Source organism: Citrus clementina, unplaced genomic scaffold (genome assembly GCF_000493195.1).
Source record: "Citrus clementina cultivar Clemenules unplaced genomic scaffold, Citrus_clementina_v1.0 scaffold_5, whole genome shotgun sequence".
Taxonomy (NCBI): domain Eukaryota; kingdom Viridiplantae; phylum Streptophyta; class Magnoliopsida; order Sapindales; family Rutaceae; genus Citrus; species Citrus x clementina.
Window position 1 is genome coordinate 9,612,087 of NW_006262201.1, and position 19,090 is coordinate 9,631,176.

Consider the following 19,090-nt stretch of genomic DNA (forward strand, 5'->3'; position numbering starts at 1 on the left):
GAAAAAGTATACTCGAGGTACCCCAGAAGCACTTCTTGAGTAGCCTTAAGTGTTCGGCCATAGCGCTCACTCAAACTAAACCTATTTATCTCTGCGGCAATCTTAGGGGTAACGTTCTCTGCAGAATAATAAAAACAATGGGCTAGATATGAGAACTTTTCATTGGACACCGAATCTAGTTCACCCTCATGAAGATCATCATGAATTAAGGAAACTAACCCAAATTTTCTCTTTCGGGAAAGATCTATTCTGAGAGGTACCTTGCGATTTCACCTTTACTCCAGGGGCATGAAGAGACGTGTATTCTTTTGTGGTAATGCAGAGTCCTGAGTACCGAAAAATACACCCACCATCCCTTGGAAGAAAGCATCAAAAGCGTCATCCGTTGATTACGTATCTGCACCCAACACACGAGAAAACGAAGTCAGTTGGACAAGTACTAAACATCATGAACATAAAGCATAGGGAAATAAAAAATAGCAAATCTAAATGTAAAACACAGTGATCGCGGGGCACCTTCGTCACATGGATAATAATAGACCCCCTCAACATCTAAAAGTCATACATGACTCGCCACTAGAAAGAGATGAAAAACCTCTATCAATTAGCCCTGCTCTCTCTAACTTGCTCTCCTCCAACACATCACTACCCCTCTGTACAACTCAGAACCTCTCCACAAAGTTACTCACCTCTCTCCCCACCTCCCGAATAGGGCATGACCTTTTCACCCACGTGACATTTATAAAGCCATGGGGAACTCGAGGTTAGCAAAACATCTATGCAGGTGGACTAGGATAAAAATAAATAATGATCAGCTACGAGGGGAACACTTACTGTCTTCATCATCTGGGGTATCCTCCCACCACTTTCCATCATCAACAAATCTACCTTATTTATAATTATTCTTCAAGACAGGGTCCCCTCTAATAAGATTGCCATGGACACCTGAGGTAGAAAAATAAGCAACAACATGACTTTTGGGCTTCTTAAATTGGTAAAGTCCCCTCAAATATCGAATATAAATATCATGCCCCAATACTTCCGACTATAATACTTGCAAATCTGTGAGTCTCCTCCACCCTAGAAGAGATAGTTGCCTAAGTGTTATCCGCAAGTAACTGAACATCCTCATAAAAGAAGGTTGGAGAGGCATGAGGAGTCTTAGATCAAAGGGGTCAATGTAAAGGGCAATCTCATCACTTGAAGGGCATTTTGGTTGCTCATTTACACGGGGTATCCTAAGCTGGATATAGGAAGGAATGTTATGCCTGCCCTTAATTCGTTCTAAGTAACCCAAAGTAGCCCTCTTAGCTCCTAGTAAATGGAGATAACTAGATTTTGAAACAGGAGCAGAGGGAGATCTAGGAACTTGATACGAGGAATGAAATCACATGGGTAGATGGCTTAGCCTTTTTCTGAGATTGGTAGGTTGATGGTGTACTGGAAAAGCATGGGCTACTGCTGTGGACACCCGTAGTGGGAGGAGACCCAAGATATTGATTACGACTGTTAAAGACATTGGGAGAAGATTTTTCATCTTCACTAATGGAAATATGGGAAAGAAATTCAATACGAAGGCTGTTTACACTACTACTTCTGACCACATGAGTCCCCTTCAATCCACATCTTTCTGTCAAATAGCACTAGATCAAGGTTCACAACAACACATCCACACCATTTATCAACCACTAACCACAACTAAAAACATGAAAAATAAAGAATGAAGAATTTTTTTTTAGAATATACAACATAGTGTAACAATGTATATACCAAGAAAAAAGGAAAGATAGAAAAATGGGCACATTAAAATCACCAATTCCACAAATCAGAATTTGTAAACACAGAGTGATAAAGCTACATTCACCAAGATCAATGAGTAAGAGTACACACATATATAAATAAATACCCACATGCATACACATGCATGTAAACATATATAAATACCTATATATACTTATACAAATACTATATATATATAACAAAAACAGTAGAAGAAACTCACCCACACTGTTGAAAATCACCCCAGATAATCAAGAACCACCGAAAATCACCAAAGGTTTGTAGCTCACCGAAAAATCACCAAGAGCAGCTGCGGTTTGCTGGAAAATCGCCAAAAGAAGTTGCAGATCCGACAAAAATCGCCAAGAGGAGTTGCAGTTCGCCGGAAAATCGCCAAGGGGAGTCGTAGAGTCACCGGAAATGGCTAGAGGGATGAAGCCGGATGGCGGCTGTCAAGGGAAAAAAGAAACCCATTAGGGATTTCGTCTAAAAAAAATGAAAACAATGTGAGAAAGGAGAAACGTTACTCGCCGAATCGTCAGACGAAATACCGCTGTATGCCATCCAAATCTAGCACCGAGAATCGCCGCAATGACCACCAGAAGTCTTTGCTGGGAACCGCGAGATGAGAAGGCTGGCCGAGAGAAAAGAAAAAGTGAAAAGAAAAAAACGAAAGAAAAGAAAAGAGAAAGAAAAAAGAGAAAAGAGAGAAGAAATGAAAAGGAAAAGAAAAAAGGAAAAAGAGAAATGACGCGAAAAAAAGGATTTTTAACTATAAATGGAAGGTTGACGAAGCCATGGAAAAAGACGAGACAAAAAAGAAGGAAAGTAGGAAAGATTAGCAAGATGAGAGCACTACTGTAAGCGATTGGCTTTGAAGAAGATTTTTTGGGGATTTTAAAAAAAATAAATAATAGAGAAAAAGAGAAGAAAAGGTTTTAATTGAACCTGACAAAACGTGCTGCACAAAAGAGGAGATAAAAGGTATTAGAAGATGGACTCGACTAGCTTACAGAATCTGTAAGCTACAGACTGCAGCATCAGCCGTTGGATGTGGTTGGATGTGGAGTGAGAAATTAAACCATAGAAAATGGGACGGTGGGATGACGGGAGATGTTAGGTACAGAATTTGTACCATAGGCAGGTCTTTAGAAGATTATCGGTTTTTAAATTTAGAATTTGTGTAAGACGGCTACCACTTTTCATGAGAAGTAGAAATGACATGAAAACAGTCATGCCCACTCGCCTTGTCAGTTAAGTTAAAAAAAAAGGAGAGAGAAGAAAAAAGACAAAGAGAAAATTTCTGGATTGGATATATATAAGGCTTAATTAAAACAGAAGCAAAGCAGGGCGTGGATATATATAAGGCTTAGTTAAAAAAAAGCAAAGCAGGGTGCCCTCTATTCAGACACCCATCAAGCTAAATTCTAAATTGTCATGTGTCACTCTTATTTTTTATTCGAGTTTTTTTTATCTTTAATACTTTTCGCAAAAAAAAAAGTTAGGGGATGTTGTTTGAGGAGAAATATAAAAATTATAGTAAAGCGCCACATGTCGATGAGGGGCGCCATTAGGAGTGGTAAAAAAGTCTGGGCTGGCCCAGGCTCGGTCAAGCCCGACCCAGGCCCGCGGGCTTAAAGCCCAGCCCGCACGAGTGGGCCTGGATATGGGCTCAAATATTATAAAGCCCACATATGTTGGGCCTGGACAAAGACTTAGCAAAAAAGCCTGGACTTGGCCCAGGCTTTTTAAATTTATGAATAAAAAATAAATTTAATTTAAATAAAAAAGAAAAAATTCAAAATATTAAATTCGTTTAATTTTTTATATTAGTATTTGTTATTTTATTAGGTTGTATTATTAATATTTCATGTATTTGACCATTATTCTATTTATATATTAGATTATTATCTTTAATTTAAATATTTTTCTTAATTTAAAAAATATTTTATAATTAATTTAAAAAGCCTAAGCCCAGCCCGAGCCCGGCCCAGGCCCGTCTAGGCCCGGCCCGAGTTCGGCCCGTCCAAGTTGGACGGGCTTTTGAAGGGCCTAGGCTTCGTTTGAATGATGCGGGCTTAGGCCGGGCTTTAAAAAGCCCGGCCCAAGCCCGCAAATTGCCATCCTTAGGCGCCATGGCTGTAAGCGATCACCGTACGCACTCGATGTACCTGACCTACTCCTTAAGTTAGGATACCTGAGGTACCTGACGTATAACACAAACTTGGGTGCCCAAAGTACCTGACCTAAACCATAATCTTAGATGCCCAGGGTATCTTACCTATACCGAGGTACCCAACATACACCAAATAAGCCCAGAGGTTAAAAAGGTACGAGGGGCACCCATATCAGATGCCAAACGGTTAAGGAAAAGTCTCTAAAAGGTCAAGCATGAGAAACATCTCCACTGTACCAAGGACAGTGGTTCCTCAACAGCCTTACCAGACAACCTCTGCTGTGGTATCTTGGACCACTCTTCATCGTATACCACATGTTCAAAAGGATAAATTACACCATAAGGTTAAGGTCTTTTTCAATCTCAAGCCATTATTTCAGAGGCCTGACAAGCTCTTGCCATTACAAAAAAACTTTGAGTAGCTGACTTGAGCATCGAAGTGTAGACGCCGAGCTACCTCGGCTCCACACCTCTTTTTCATTGTTTTGCAGGTTAAAATCTTATCTCAAAGGACCTCCTTTTCACATTTTGAATTCTTGTTGTCATCACCATCCTCCTACTCTCCTTAACTCCTTTCAATCTTAAAAATATCGCACACAACGATCTAGTATGGTATCCTGGTTACCCAAAAAATAAATCTATTATTCTGTTAAATAGGTTTCTCTCTTTTCCTTTGCATCCAAAATTTGTTTAAAACAATCACAATTATTTTTCTAACGACTATATCATTTGATTATAACAACCTAAAATTTAATTACCCTAAACAAAGTTAAATAATAAATATGAATATAATATTATAAATAAAATATATAACAATTATTCTTAATATTCAAAATAATTTAAAAAATTAATATTATCTATCAGTCATTTATGTATTGTATAATTTTTTTAAAGAAGCTCATATCAATAAAGAATGCCCCCTTTTATAGGGTCCGCCTACCGTGCAACAGTTGCACAGTACCACTGAATTTTGTCTTTTTCCAAAAATTACACTACACTACCCTATATTTTATAAGAAAATTGAATAGATACTATAAGTTACAAATTATTATATATTGGTCATTTTCTCTGGATAAAATCATAAAATGGCTTTGAAAAAAAATTTGACTGTTATTATTATTATTTATTAATGTCATTATTATTATATTAATATTAATATTATTAAAATTTATTATTTTAATTGTTATGATTGCTTTAATTAGTCATTATTATTATTTATTTATTTTATTCCTGTCACTATTATTAAAATATATTAAATTTATTATTGAATTATTATTAATTATTGTTAATATTATTTTATTAATATTAGTATGAATAAAATTTATTAATTTTATTATTATAATTATTATATTAATAGTAATGTCGTCGTCGTCGTCGTTATCATTAAACTTTATAAATTTTTTTGTTTGACTTTCAAGTAATACCACTGTCATTATTATTATTTTGCCTTAATTAAGCATTAAATATATTTTAATTATATTTTAATTTTTATTATAATAAATAAAAATATAAAAATAAATTATACTATAATATTATTTTATTATATCATATTATATTTATTTAAAAAAAATTAATATGAAAATAATAATTTAATATAATTAATAATAATTTTAAATAATTTTAGTTTAATATTAGTACAAAATTAATGCAATACAGGATAATACCAATTACCAAACGTTGTATAATATTATTATAATTGTTATAATATACTGCTAATGTAATATAAGATAATATAATACATGTGCCTTACATAATACAATATAATATAATATAATATAATGTGCCAAATGGACCTTTAACTTTTTAAGTGATGATGGTCTAAACTCTAGAGGGATGTAAAGAAAGTAAAGATAATCGTGATAGATCTTTTACAATGTTTGATTAGCTATCATCACAAAGTTTAGGTTGATACAATAAAAATTAAGCAACTACCCTATATTTAAAAGAACATTTAGAAATCAATAAATTTACTATTCAATTATTTTTAATCAAGAATAAATAATAAATTATCATTACAACAAGATTTACAAGCTCAAATATCTTTAAAAAAAATGAGAATTCTCAAGAAACATGAAGCTCAAATGCTTTTAAAATATTCTTAAAAAAAAACTAACTTCCTTTTATATTATTCTTTGTTTATCTTTCTATAACTTTGTTGGGCTATATATATATTGATATTTTATAGGTAAATTAACATATTATATGTATAAATAAACTAACATGTCAACTAGTGTTAAAAACTAACATGTAATAAAAAAGTAAAGTTTTGCAATATTAAAATAATAAAATTTTACAACCTAAGACTTTTTACATATTTCTTATTTTGAAATTTCACCTTTTTATTTTATAATTTTCTAAAGTATCAAGGTTAATAACCTATGTTCTTAATACATATTCAGTTTATTTATTTTACATTAAATATCTATTATATAACAAAAAATATTATTTACATTTATCAAATTGTCATGTGTATACAAATTTTATGTGATATTACATTTAGGGGTGGGCATATTTTAACCGAACCGATCCAAACTGATCCAAACCGACGGTTTGGATCGGTTTCATTAATAAAAATACTGGTTTCGGTTTATTGGATTGTAAACCGATGGATTTTGGTTTGGAAAGATTTCAAATGGATTCAAACCGATCCAATCCAAAATTTACACTTTCATACGTACACAAAAGAAATGTACACTTACATACACAATAGCATATCTCTTACAATAAAAACAAAAAGATAAACCTAATTTTCCAAACACTCACGCCTCTGCCTCCACCTCCAGACTCCAGTGCTTCCTATTCCTAATTCCTATCATTCTCTAACTCTCTCAATCTCAAATTCTCAATCACTCATTCTCAAGTCTCCTGAGGTATGTTTTGATTTTATTTTTCTTGCTAAGATTTTATTTCATTTTAGTCAAAAGTAAAAATAGATTTTGGTATAATTGATGATAATTTATTTGATTAATTATTTTTCTTGGTTTTATTTTTCTTGCTACGATTTTATTTCATTTTAGTCAAAGTTAAAATGGATTTAGGTATAATTGATGATAATTTATTTGATTAATTATTTTTCTTGGTTTTATTTTTCTTGCTACGATTTTATTTCATTTAATTATTTTTCTTGGTTTTATTTTTCTTGCTACGATTTTATTTCATTTTAGTCTAAGTTAAAATGGATTTAGGTATAATTGATGATAATTTATTTGATTAATTATTTTTCTTGCTACGATTTTATTTCATTTAATTATTTTTCTTGGTTTTATTTTTCTTGCTACGATTTTATTTCATTTTAGTCCAAGTTAAAATGGATTTAGGTATAATTGATGATAATTTATTTGATTAATTATTTTTCTTGGTTTTATTTTTCTTGCTGCGATTTTATTTCATTTTAGTCCAAGTTAAAATGGATTTAGGTATAATACTATAATTGATGATAATTTATTTGATTAATTAATTCCATAACTATTTTTTTAATCTTTATTAATTGTAGAAGCTCTCAACATGGAAGATAATTCTAATATGAATGATATCATGGAAGATGGAGAAACATTGATGGATGATTTTCTGGAACCTAAAAGTAAGAAATCTAAAATAGGGGGTGGTCGTCTTCATGACAGTGAAAGGGGTTCAAAAGCTTGGCCTCATTATATCAAAGATGAAGTGAATAAGACATGTAAGTGCAAATATTGTGGGAAGCAGTATAAGTGTGATAATAAGTTTAATGGGACTTCTAATTTGTGGACTCACTTAAGAGAACAATGTGAAAAATATTGGGCTACTTTAGATGATGAGACTCAAACTAAACTAGCAAGCTTCCGTGTTAAGAAAAAAAAGTCTAATTTGGCTAGTGGTAGTGGCACTGGGAATACTGTGTATGGTAGTGGGTTGGGGCTTGCTGGAAAGTTTGATAAGGAGGATTGTAGGAAGACTGTAGCTATGTATTTTATTCTTAATGAGGTTCCATTTAGGGAAGTAGAGTCTTATGGGTTTCATCTTTTGTGCGATAAACTTTGTCCTAGATTTGGCCCTCCTTCTAGGAGAACACTTGTTAGAGGTATATATCAATTGTATTTAGCTGAGAAGGCAGCATTGAAAAATATGTTTATTGCAAGTAAGTATAGAGTTTCTATTACTACAGACACTTGGACTTCTATACAAAATTTTAATTATATGGTTGTGACAGCCCATTGGGTTGATCATAATTGGAAATTACAGAAGAGGATTTTGAATTTTTTTCCAAATAACAAGCCACAAAAGGGATTCAATTGGCAAGATCATTGAAAAATGCTTGCTTGATTGGGGTATAGAAAAAGTGATGACTGTTACAGTTGATAATGCGAGTGCTAATGATGTTGCTGTTAATTATTTGAAAAAAAAGTTGAAAAATTGGAAGGGTGATGCAATGATTTTAGATGGAGATTGTTTACATTTACGTTGTTGTGCCCATATTGTTAATTTGATTGTGACTGAAGGGCTTAAAGAGATGCATGACTCAATTGCTAGCATTCGCAATGCAATTATGTATGTGAGGTCTTCTGGTTTGAGGTTGCATAAATTTAAATCATGTGTTGAGAGAGAGAAAATTGAAAATAAAGGACTTTTAGCATATGATGTGCCCACTAGATGGAATTCTACCTACACTATGTTGTCAAGAGCCATACACTTTCAGAAAGCTTTTGAAAGGCTCGAAGAAGAGGAACATGATGGACCATATATGAGTTTTTTCAATGAGAGGAAAGCAGAACAGATCAGGCCACCCACTGCTGAAGATTGGAAAAATGCTGAAATATTTATTCAGTTTTTGAAATTTTTCAATGATGTTACAGTTGATTTCAGTGCTTCATTATCAGTGACATCTAACTTGTATTTTCATCATCTTTGCACCATTCAAACCCAATTGCATTTGTATATTGAAAATGAGGACGTGCTTCTCAGTAAAATGGCTGAAAAAATGAAAATAAAGTGTGACAAGTATTGGGGTTCTGTGGACACCATCAACAAGCTGTTGATCATTGCTGTGGTGCTTGATCCAAGGTAAAAATCTGTTATTTCATTTGAATTTTTTATTTTTTATGATAAAATCTATTGTGCTAATTATTTACTCTAATTTCTTTTTTTTTTTATCTAAGGTACAAATTGAATTATGTGTCGTTTTGCTTTGAACAATTGCATAATCCTAAGAAAGTGGAAGAAATTACATCAAACATTAAGAAGCTACTTTTGAAGGTATGTTCTTAAACTTTCAAAATAAATTTAGTTATAATAATAGTTATTTTATTTTTTTAATTTAAATGTATTCATATTTACTTCAATTTATTTTCATAGCTATATAAGACCTATTGTCTTATGGAATCTACTTCTGGTGGTGGTAGCCAATCTAGTAATGATGTTTGGGCAATTGATGCGGGTTTAAGAAGGAAAAGTGGCAAGGACTACTCATTTATTAATACAAAGACTCAATATAAGCAGTTAAAAGTGCAGAAAAATTCCATTGATTTGAAAAATGAGGTTGAGAGGTATTTGTTCGAACCTAGTGAGGATGAAAATGATGATCAGTTTGATGTTTTGGGCTGGTGGAGTGCAAATAGTGCCAGGTTTAGGACTTTGTCACAAATTGCAAAGGATGTGTTAGCAATTCCTGTATCTACTGTGGCTTCTGAATCGGCTTTTAGTACCGAAGGTCGTGTAGTTGATGCATTTCGAAGTTCATTAACCCCTACAATGGTGGAGGCTTTGATATGCAGTCAATAATGGCTTAAAGCATCTGGTATGGATGAAAAGTATATTAAGAAGTTTGATGTAGAAGCATTATCATCATCCTTCAATGATTTGGAATTATGTGCGTCTGTGGAGCAAGGTAACTATGCTTTAAATATTGTATAATTACATTATATTCTAAGTTAAGTAATCTAACTAATTATATTTGCCATTTTATGCAGATTTTGACAAATGAAAAGCAATTGGGCATAAGTTTTGACGACAAATGCACAATATTTTGATTGTCAAATGTTGTTCAAATTTATTTTAATTTTGTGAGTTTGTTTTGATTGAACATGGGGAGAACTTTTTTATTATAATGTATTATGTTGTGAACAAATTTTGTGAGTTTGTTTTGATTGAACATGGAGAGATTTTGTTTATTAAAATGTATTCTGTTGTGAACAAATATAAAACCAGTATATATTCTGTTATTAGAACTCAAACCGAAGATCCAAACCGATCCAGTCAGTTTGGATCGGTTCGGTTTATAAAAAATTTATGTCTATATCGGTTTGGGAATATTTCAAACCGATAAGTTTGGATCGGTTTGATAATATGTCTCAAACCGATCCAAACCGAATTTGCCCACCCCTAATTACATTATTATATTTACACTATCAATCATTTTTATGAGCAAATTAAGTCAATGGATCAAAGTTTAAAAAATTTAATAAAAGTTATATAAGTGAATATTCAAAAATTTTAAGCTTTTATGATTTGTAATAAACAGTAGGAATTTAAATATTAATAATCAATTGAACACATTCTGACCGTTGAACACTTTAGCCTTTGATCCATTGACTGAGTTAAAAAAAGACAAAATTTAGAGTAGTGCAACTGTTACATGGTAGGCGGACCTCCTTTTATAATTAGATAAAAAAAATATTAATTGCATAGCCACTACTTTTTCAAATGAGCCACGACCGATGAAGTCGCTTTCGCCTACGTAATTTTGCACAATCTGATGGATCCGCCTACCATACCACTGTGGTATGGTACCAAGCTTTTTGTCTTCTTTTAAAACCACCGTTCGATGATTGAGAGAGAATCTAATGGCTAAAATAAAAATTTGAAATTAGAAGCAAAAACTGACAACTGCTGGAGGCGGTGGCAAGGACTGATATGATTTCATCTAAGATCGATCTGATTTCATCTGTAATCTATGTGGATACAGGATATAATCTTTACAGTGGTTGTCTTCCTCTTCTCATCTTGGTCTGAATTCACTTGATGTTGTCACGGTTGCGCTGTTTACAGGTCGGTAAGTACAATAACAAACCAACAAATTGCAGTAGCAATTTTGCGTTAGATATAGTCATGCTAGAATTTTTGTAAGTTATATAGGCGAAGAAAAAAGCAGATATGGTCCGTGGGTAAGGAATGGTTGTGATATTTTGACGAAATTTTTGTTTCTGTGATTCATATAGGGGGTTCTAAATTGCGCTCGTAGAGGGTCCGATCTGTTTTGTTAGTCGAACTCTCCGATAATTGATGAATCTATATTGAGACGAGTCGAAAACGATGTACAAGAGACAATCAAATTAAGTCAGCAGATAAATGCAGAGGCCAAATAGTGCTGTGATAATAAGTTGAAGATTGAAAAGGTAAACCGCAAAATTTGTGATTTTTTGTTAGTGCGAGGGAAAAGATGATTAAGGCAAAAATGATTTCAAGTTTGTTTAGGTGCGGTTTTTGTTGGTACAAAATCAGCACGTAATAAGTATGCATAGTTTTGGTATGAGGCTGATAGAAGAGGAAATTGTTCATGTGGAGCGGTACAACCATGAAAGGAAGCCCAAATGTAGAAAAATGAATTGTGTAATGTGGCTACAGATTTGGTGGTTGTGATTTAAGATGTTAAGAACTTGGAGTACCCAGGTACTTGTATTGAAATTTTTTTTAGGGAAAAAATCGATAGTGCATGAATGCAGGTAATTAAAGGACTATAACGGGGGACATATAGATGGGGAGGCTGTTTAGGATTATAAGTTTTGTAAATTGTGATATGTCCTTGTGTTGAAGGGGCTGTATTTCGCTAAATTGTAGAGTTTTTAATTTGGAAACTAGGTTGAGAATGGTACAAAAGATGCTAGTACGAAGTTTAGGAATATGAAGTACTTGTTCGTATTGAATTATTTGATGTATTATATGCGGAAGATGTATGAAAAATGGCATAGGATTTCGTCATAGGTTTATGACATTGTGGTACAGTGGGAGAAAATAGGTTGTGGAAGATTGATATGGACTGGAAAGTGAAATGGGCAGAGGAATGGTATGGTTTTGGTTGATTTAATAGATATGAAAAAAAAATTGAAAATCTTTGATCTATTAATTAAGGAGAAGTTTAACCGAAAGTGATGTGCATGGCCTTACGGGATAAACATGTTTGATTTGACTGGTTCGGACAAAGGAGGAGTGCATAGAACAAAATCAGCAGCGGCAAAAATTGGTAATATTAATTTTAAAATTTAGCCATTTTCATTGATTAAGGTAGGGAAATAAAAGTGTTTATGGTGAAATATGCTTTAACAATGTGCTATGAACTATAGTGGTATGGTACTTACTTTGATTGCACTTGTTGTACAATCCTAAACCTTTGGTTGTTTGATGAGATCTGCTGTGACTGGTACAAAACAGTTAAGTTATATTTATTGCTGATATGGTAACATGTTCACTAAATTTATACATCAGGACAGCATTTTGGGTGAAGTAATTCTGTTTTATTTTCAATTTAGATTGTATAATTGGATTGTCATTAATTAGCAATGTTGTTTGTGTTGCAACATGAGAATAGGAAATGGTGGAAAAAAAAACGGTTGAATAACGTTTGAGCACAAAACCATTATATTCAATGTGAAATGTATTGACACTTGAAAATACTGAAAGCACTAGTATGGAAGATATATGAAATCACTTGTAGATGTGCACTGGAATGGGAATATGAAAACTTGGCATGATATTCCAATGAACGAATTGAAGCCACCTTGGACCAAGCATGTTGATTAAGATCTGGATTTCGTTGAAGCATGTAATCATGGTGCCACAATTATTTTTGTAACTAAAAATTGATAGTGAAGCAGTAAGTTATAAATAAGTTACTATCCCAGGTTTTGAAATATGTTTCTGTTCGTGTAGACAAGTCCTCCAATTGTAATGCTCAGAGATGTCAAAGGTTGTGTCCTGTGAGTGAGCTTTGTTAAATCGGAGTGCAGGCGCTACCAAATTGAAGGTGCATCTTGTATTGGGAAAAATTTTTCTTAATTATTTGAGTGGCTGTATCACTTTATAGAAGATTATACAACTGATCCATAATTTAGTAGTTAATGGAAAAAGATAGTAGAAAATAATAGAATTGCGATTGATTGATAAGAGTATTTGGAGTTATCACATGTTTCCGGTCCATTTAACGACGCCTTCATATTTTACAGGTTTGCAAGCTGAGGAGGTCCTACCACAAATGATGGTGTTATCCATTGAGGAGATTGAAAAACAGTCCATTGAAGTCGCTATAAAAAAATTAGGAGCGGGTATCATGGGCTATCGGAAGTGATAGAATCAAAAATCTAAATAGCAATTTTCCTTGCATGTTGAATTAATAATTTATTATTTTAATTGCAGTTTAAGATGCACATTGACATTGGGCTCGGTTTAAGAATAAAAACATTGAATGATAAGTTAATGTTCGTTGAAGTGTCAGTAATGGGGAAGTACTTAATGGTAGTAGCAGTCAATATCATAGACAAAGGCTATTGGATTTATGAATATTATGTAGATGTGCCTTTGATGTCCATCGTTGTGGTAATGATAAATGCAATTTCAGAAAACTCGTGGCTTGAGTTAACAAGATTTCAACTCATTTTACTTTGGACCTGGCAGACTTGTTACTAGAATCGGGTAATAGAATTTAATTTAGCACAAAATTCGAAGGTGAATCTTGTATAATGCAAAATATTAGTTAAATTACTAAATGAATGTGTTAAAAGATATGCGTAAAATGTGGTATTAAAAGGCGATGGGAGGAAATTAAGAAAATTTTCATGTACTTAGGTAATAAATGACCTCATTCACAGCAATGGATTGCTTTAGACATGGTAATAATTCCGTTTTGTCCAGACATACACAACAACAAACTTCAAAGATGAACCATGCAGTTCACAGGCATGTTTCTGCAGAATTTAGGTGGTTAATAAACAGTGCAGTAAGAGCGAAATAGATAACCATGGTGGTAGATATCATTAGTTTGCTTAAGAGATAGTCTGGCGAGGATAGAATCACAATCATCCCCATGCCAAAATAGCCGAAAGGACATTAACTTTGTTTGTATTTGGAATTATATATCAAAACATTATAATGAAATACATAGATAACAAAACATTATAATGAAACATAGAGAGTGGAACTGCAAAAGACTGATGTCGATTTAATCTAAGCGACCGATTTTGTGATCACATGCCTGCACAGTAAGCCACACAGAAATAAGTATGTGTTATGTAGTTTTTTCGAAAAAATAATTTAGTTACATATCCACGGGAAAACTAAAAATGCAAAACTTGTTTGCTTATTTGGTTGATATAAAACTTACTTAGACTACCATCGCTGGACGTGGATTTAATCCGGAGGCTATCCTTTTCTTCAGCAGAGTGAGTAAGAGTATTTGGATGCGTCCACTGCAACAAGTAAGAACACCGTAGTTAAAAAATTCCCGCAATATTACAATTGCAAACATATAGTGTGCACTATAACAGTTATACTTAAAGGACCATATGCACCTGTGGATTATTTGTGGCAGCGTCAGAGTTATTTTCAATGCATTGACGAGCTCTGCTGGATGCACTCTCATTACTGCCCTTCATTGAAAGAGTATTCACACTTTCTATCATCGGCGGAAGTAGTTTATTACATGCGGCCCACTTCCAAGCATGTTTTTCAGGAAATGGCATCATCCCGGGAACATACATTGAACAAAAGTTCTGGACAGACATCATATTATCTACATACTCCTCAACATTTCCCATGATCAATTGAATTCCCTTACATGCATGCGCGCATGGAATTCCCGATTTCTGCCGCAACCCACAACTGCATGACTGTGCTTCCATGTTGAGGTAAAAAATTATTGATGTGGTATCAATTAATTTCAGCCTGTTGCCATTTTCCTCAACAAGCACGAAGCGCTGACCATCAATGGTACGGTCCTTAATTACTTCCCGAACCGTTGGCGTTACTTTCTCCCTGTACCAGTTCCACACTTCCATTCTTCTTCGTTCAAACAATTCTGCTGTTAAGCGTGCAATTGCTACATATCTGCTAGCAATGCTCATCTCCAAATATTGATGTAAGTAATTGCGAAGTTTGTCAGTAATGGATAAGGTGACACAGATACATTTGACCCATTTTGGAATTGTAAACAAAGCCCAGCTTGACCAATCAGTTTGTAACAACCAATCATGGCATTCTTCACTTTCATTATGTATCAAATCCATATATTTATTGAAAGATGTTGCACTTGTACTGCGGCAAGCCGACCAAAAGAAGTGTTCCACCGGCGCTGTAGGGAATCTTTTCACCATTTCTGTGAAAATCTTTAGGCAGCACTGTCTGTACACAGCTTTAGGAAGGAATTCTTTAACAGCATAATCAATCCCATTATCTCCGTCACCCATAATGCATAGACCTTCACCATGGTCCAAACGCAAAGCATTGTTTATATTTTTTATAAAAAACACCCACGAATCCAAGTCTTCCACATGAACTTCACAGAATGCAATAGGTAATATACCATTATTCCCATCAAGTGCAGCTGCCACTAGCATCACACTGTTGTATGGGTTATTAATTTTCCATCCATCAACTGCCAGTAAACGTCGACAATGATTCTTGAACGCATAAGACGTTCGTTCCTAGCATACAAACATCCTGTTGAATCTTTCTACCTCTCCATATTCATGTCTTTTAGTCTCCAGGAGTACGATGTTGCGGCTATTTATTCTCTCCATTTCGTCTTTGAACTGGTTCAATATAGCATAACCATCTTCATGGTCCATGCCCAGAATATGTTTCGCTCTTTTTGCTGCACACAACAATTTTGCTTCATGGCATACTACCCCATACGTTGCTTTAATCTCATCCTTTATGTCAACTGTTCTAAGGTTTGGTTGCAATTTCCATCTATGAAGATAAATTGCTGATATCCACTTCGACCTATGCTGGAATTGTTGGTGACGGCGAGTGCATTTATGCTGTGCTACAAACTCTGTTACAATAAATGTCCTTCCATTAACAACCCGCTCTGCTTTGATTTTCCAGTCGCAGCGAAGATCGGAACACTCATACGAAACGGCATGGGCCCGATTTTCCATTACGCACAACTTAAACCCGTCACGGATTGCAAACACTTCAATTGCCTTTCTAAAGTGACTGACATCTCTAAATCTCTGTCCATGATACAATATCATCTTATGCCTTGGAGGGTTTTCAAATTTGAACCATTCTCCCACATGGCATGGTGTTTCGTAATCTGTCAATCTATACATACAGCACTTGTCATTTTCCGATGAGTACCCTTCTATTTGGTCTTCCTCATCATTATTTTCTTCCTGACTTTCGTCATCATCATCCGAGCACCTCCCTGTTGGCATCTGTGTTTTACACCCCATTCCTGTTCGTGAATGTTTGTTGCATTGTTCGTTACTATGACTGTTGGAAGGAAAGAGCTCTCTCGCAATCTTTCTCCTCATCCTTCTACATTTAGTTTTTAACAATTGCTCCGGTCGGTCAGTATCATTAGCGGAGTTGCCTCTGAGTCTACTTCCACGCTGTGGGTACGAATATATTCCGGAGATGTTTTGTTGATAGTCTGCTTGGTGGAACCTCCATTTTTTTGTCTCGTTTGCCTTTTCCTGTCTACAACACCAGATTGTTTGTCCTCCTCCATTTCTGTAATGTGTAAGCCTTCTCCTTTCATATGTATTATGTGCATAAAATATTGCTTTCATTTAATATAAAATTTAGAAGATCAGACAATTACGTATATCTCATTGATCATGACTGACAATAAAAATATTGTATCACGTTATTTAATTATGGTTATGGATGAAGCAATAAAATTATAAATTTGAACTATTTAGTCCAACAATGTTACCTATCAAATTGCGAAACAATCCGGTTAAATGAAAGTTGTTGTCTATTAGTCTTATAGTATGATTGCAACCTGGCATTCAATTGGTGTTATCGCAACACTAGCAACAATATTTTACAATGCCTTTTCATGACAAATTTATTTTCTGTTCAATGCATTACTACTCTTAACTATGAATCATTGCTTTCTTCATAACCGTAAAGGCACATTACTTAAAAGCAAGAAGTAAGCATATTACCTCCTTCCATTACGTGATACTTCAGTGGCCAGCGTTTGGAAAATTGTTTGTTACGAGTCCTCCTTTACGATGTGTCTCTATTGTGCCCTTTATCCTTTCGCTAAGATCACTCCTGAAGGAGTTGGGAAATCTAATTGTCGAAACTTCCTGTCCTGGCCTGTTCATAAAAAAAAGCGCCCTTTAACCAAGTCAGTAGAACAAACAGCGATTTGGCGCAAAATTTTCATTAAAATATGGTAAAATGTTAAGCTCAAGCTTAAACGAATTAATCATGAATGTAATAGAATTTTAATTAAATTAATCGTACCGGTCGGCACGGCTCGATTCAATTATGTTCGTTTTGGATCCTAATTAAGACCAAACGCTTACATTTGCAATTTCATTTTTAAACACCATTATAAGATCCGAACTAAATATAATCCGACCGTAAACGGAATTACAAATAGTCGGTTGGGTTTGCGAAGGTTTTTCGGTTCTGGCCTTAATTAGAATTTTAACTTATTAAGGCCATTTGGCCTCATTTATTTATAACATTTTTGGACCAATAAGTTTATCATTCTTTTATTACAAAGATAGACAAAACTCTTAAATTGTATTAAAAAGACATTGTATTGTATCACTATTTATGGTAGTTTTTTTAAAATTCGGGTTTTGTAATTATTAACCGAAACCCCAAATATGTAAACACTGCCATTCGGTTCGGTATTTTTAAGACCACGGTCCAATGTCCTCCCACCCCTATTTGTTCCAAATTCATGCCATCCAAAAAAAATCAAATTTTTTGGTAAATTTTTTATATAAAACTATTGTAGTTAATTGATACAAATTACCTCTCCTTATGATGCGTTAATGGATAGAACTATGTTAAATTTTCGATAGTATTACTAATTTACTATGACTTAATATATCAACATTTTATTATTATTTTTTATGCCAATTTGAAGATGATAATTCTTTAAAATCTTTATTCATGAAGAATTTAATATGAAAACAAAATATATTAGCAAAGTTTTTATTTTGTTAATAACGTAATTAAAAAATAATTTAGATCACATGTTCTTTTAAGTATTGTTAATCTGTTATTCGTTTTATGTAAAATCATTATTTAACAATTAATTAATATAAATGTTCATAATAACTAATGGCAATTTTAATTATAAGTGATTCTTAGTAATACGTTGCAATCTAAATTTTTCGGATTTATTGAAATAATTTTATATATTCTACTTAACATCAAAACCAAATTCAAGCCATGCCACTTATTATCACATTGTTGGTAGAGTTTATTTGCCATACTAATTTGTTTAACAAAACTAATAACCAACGGATTAATGGGCCAATCATAATGGATGATGATAAATTGCCCGTAAGGACCTAACGTGTTTATTAATTATCAGGTTTATTTTGGCATTTTTTAATTTAAAATTTTATTAAGCGCGTTGTCTTTTCAATTGTAATCAATAATAATTTACCCTTCTGTAGGCCTTTTTATGTAATCGATGTCATTCCTGACAACTTATGCCCCTTTTTCACTCCATTGAGATGAGCATGAACAACCTTTCAATGAATTAAGGCCATTGCCCTATTGTCCATGTACCTCAGTTGTCATTGTATGACAATTGACGTGCCAAAAGGGGGTCACTTTGATTTAAATGTTGATTGATTCAAGCTGTGAGGCTCCCCTTACCTCCCTTTTTGATTATCCACCAACTCTATAGCCTGGCAACACTAAATATAATAGGACACTATTGTACCTTTGCACGTTCCTAACAACATTTTGTCCTTTTGGGGAACAACGTTTACATTTCCGGCTGGGAATAATCTATACCATCACAGTGAAAACATTTTGAAAATGAATAATCCCCCTTGGCTATTTATGTTCGCAAACTGTTGTGATCCATCTCCTTCTAATATTGTTTTTAAGACATTGATTCTTGTTTTCGAATATGGTAATTCTGTTGCGTTTATGAACTCTATGAGCTCTCAAATAATTTGC

The 19,090-nt window shown here is 33.7% G+C and overlaps 1 protein-coding gene across 1 annotated transcript; it reads right to left on the bottom strand.

Annotated features, from left to right (window-relative positions):
- Window positions 1–14,163: 14,163 nt before the first annotated feature.
- Window positions 14,164–16,374, bottom strand: LOC18042038. Its single transcript, XM_024183464.1, has 4 exons — window positions 15,652–16,374; window positions 14,488–15,594; window positions 14,301–14,385; window positions 14,164–14,171 (listed from the first exon to the last, which is right to left on the bottom strand). The coding sequence occupies exons 1-4, from the start codon at window positions 16,372–16,374 to the stop codon at window positions 14,164–14,166; spliced, it is 1,923 nt and encodes a 640-aa protein (XP_024039232.1).
- Between the last annotated feature and the right edge of the window lie 2,716 nt (window positions 16,375–19,090).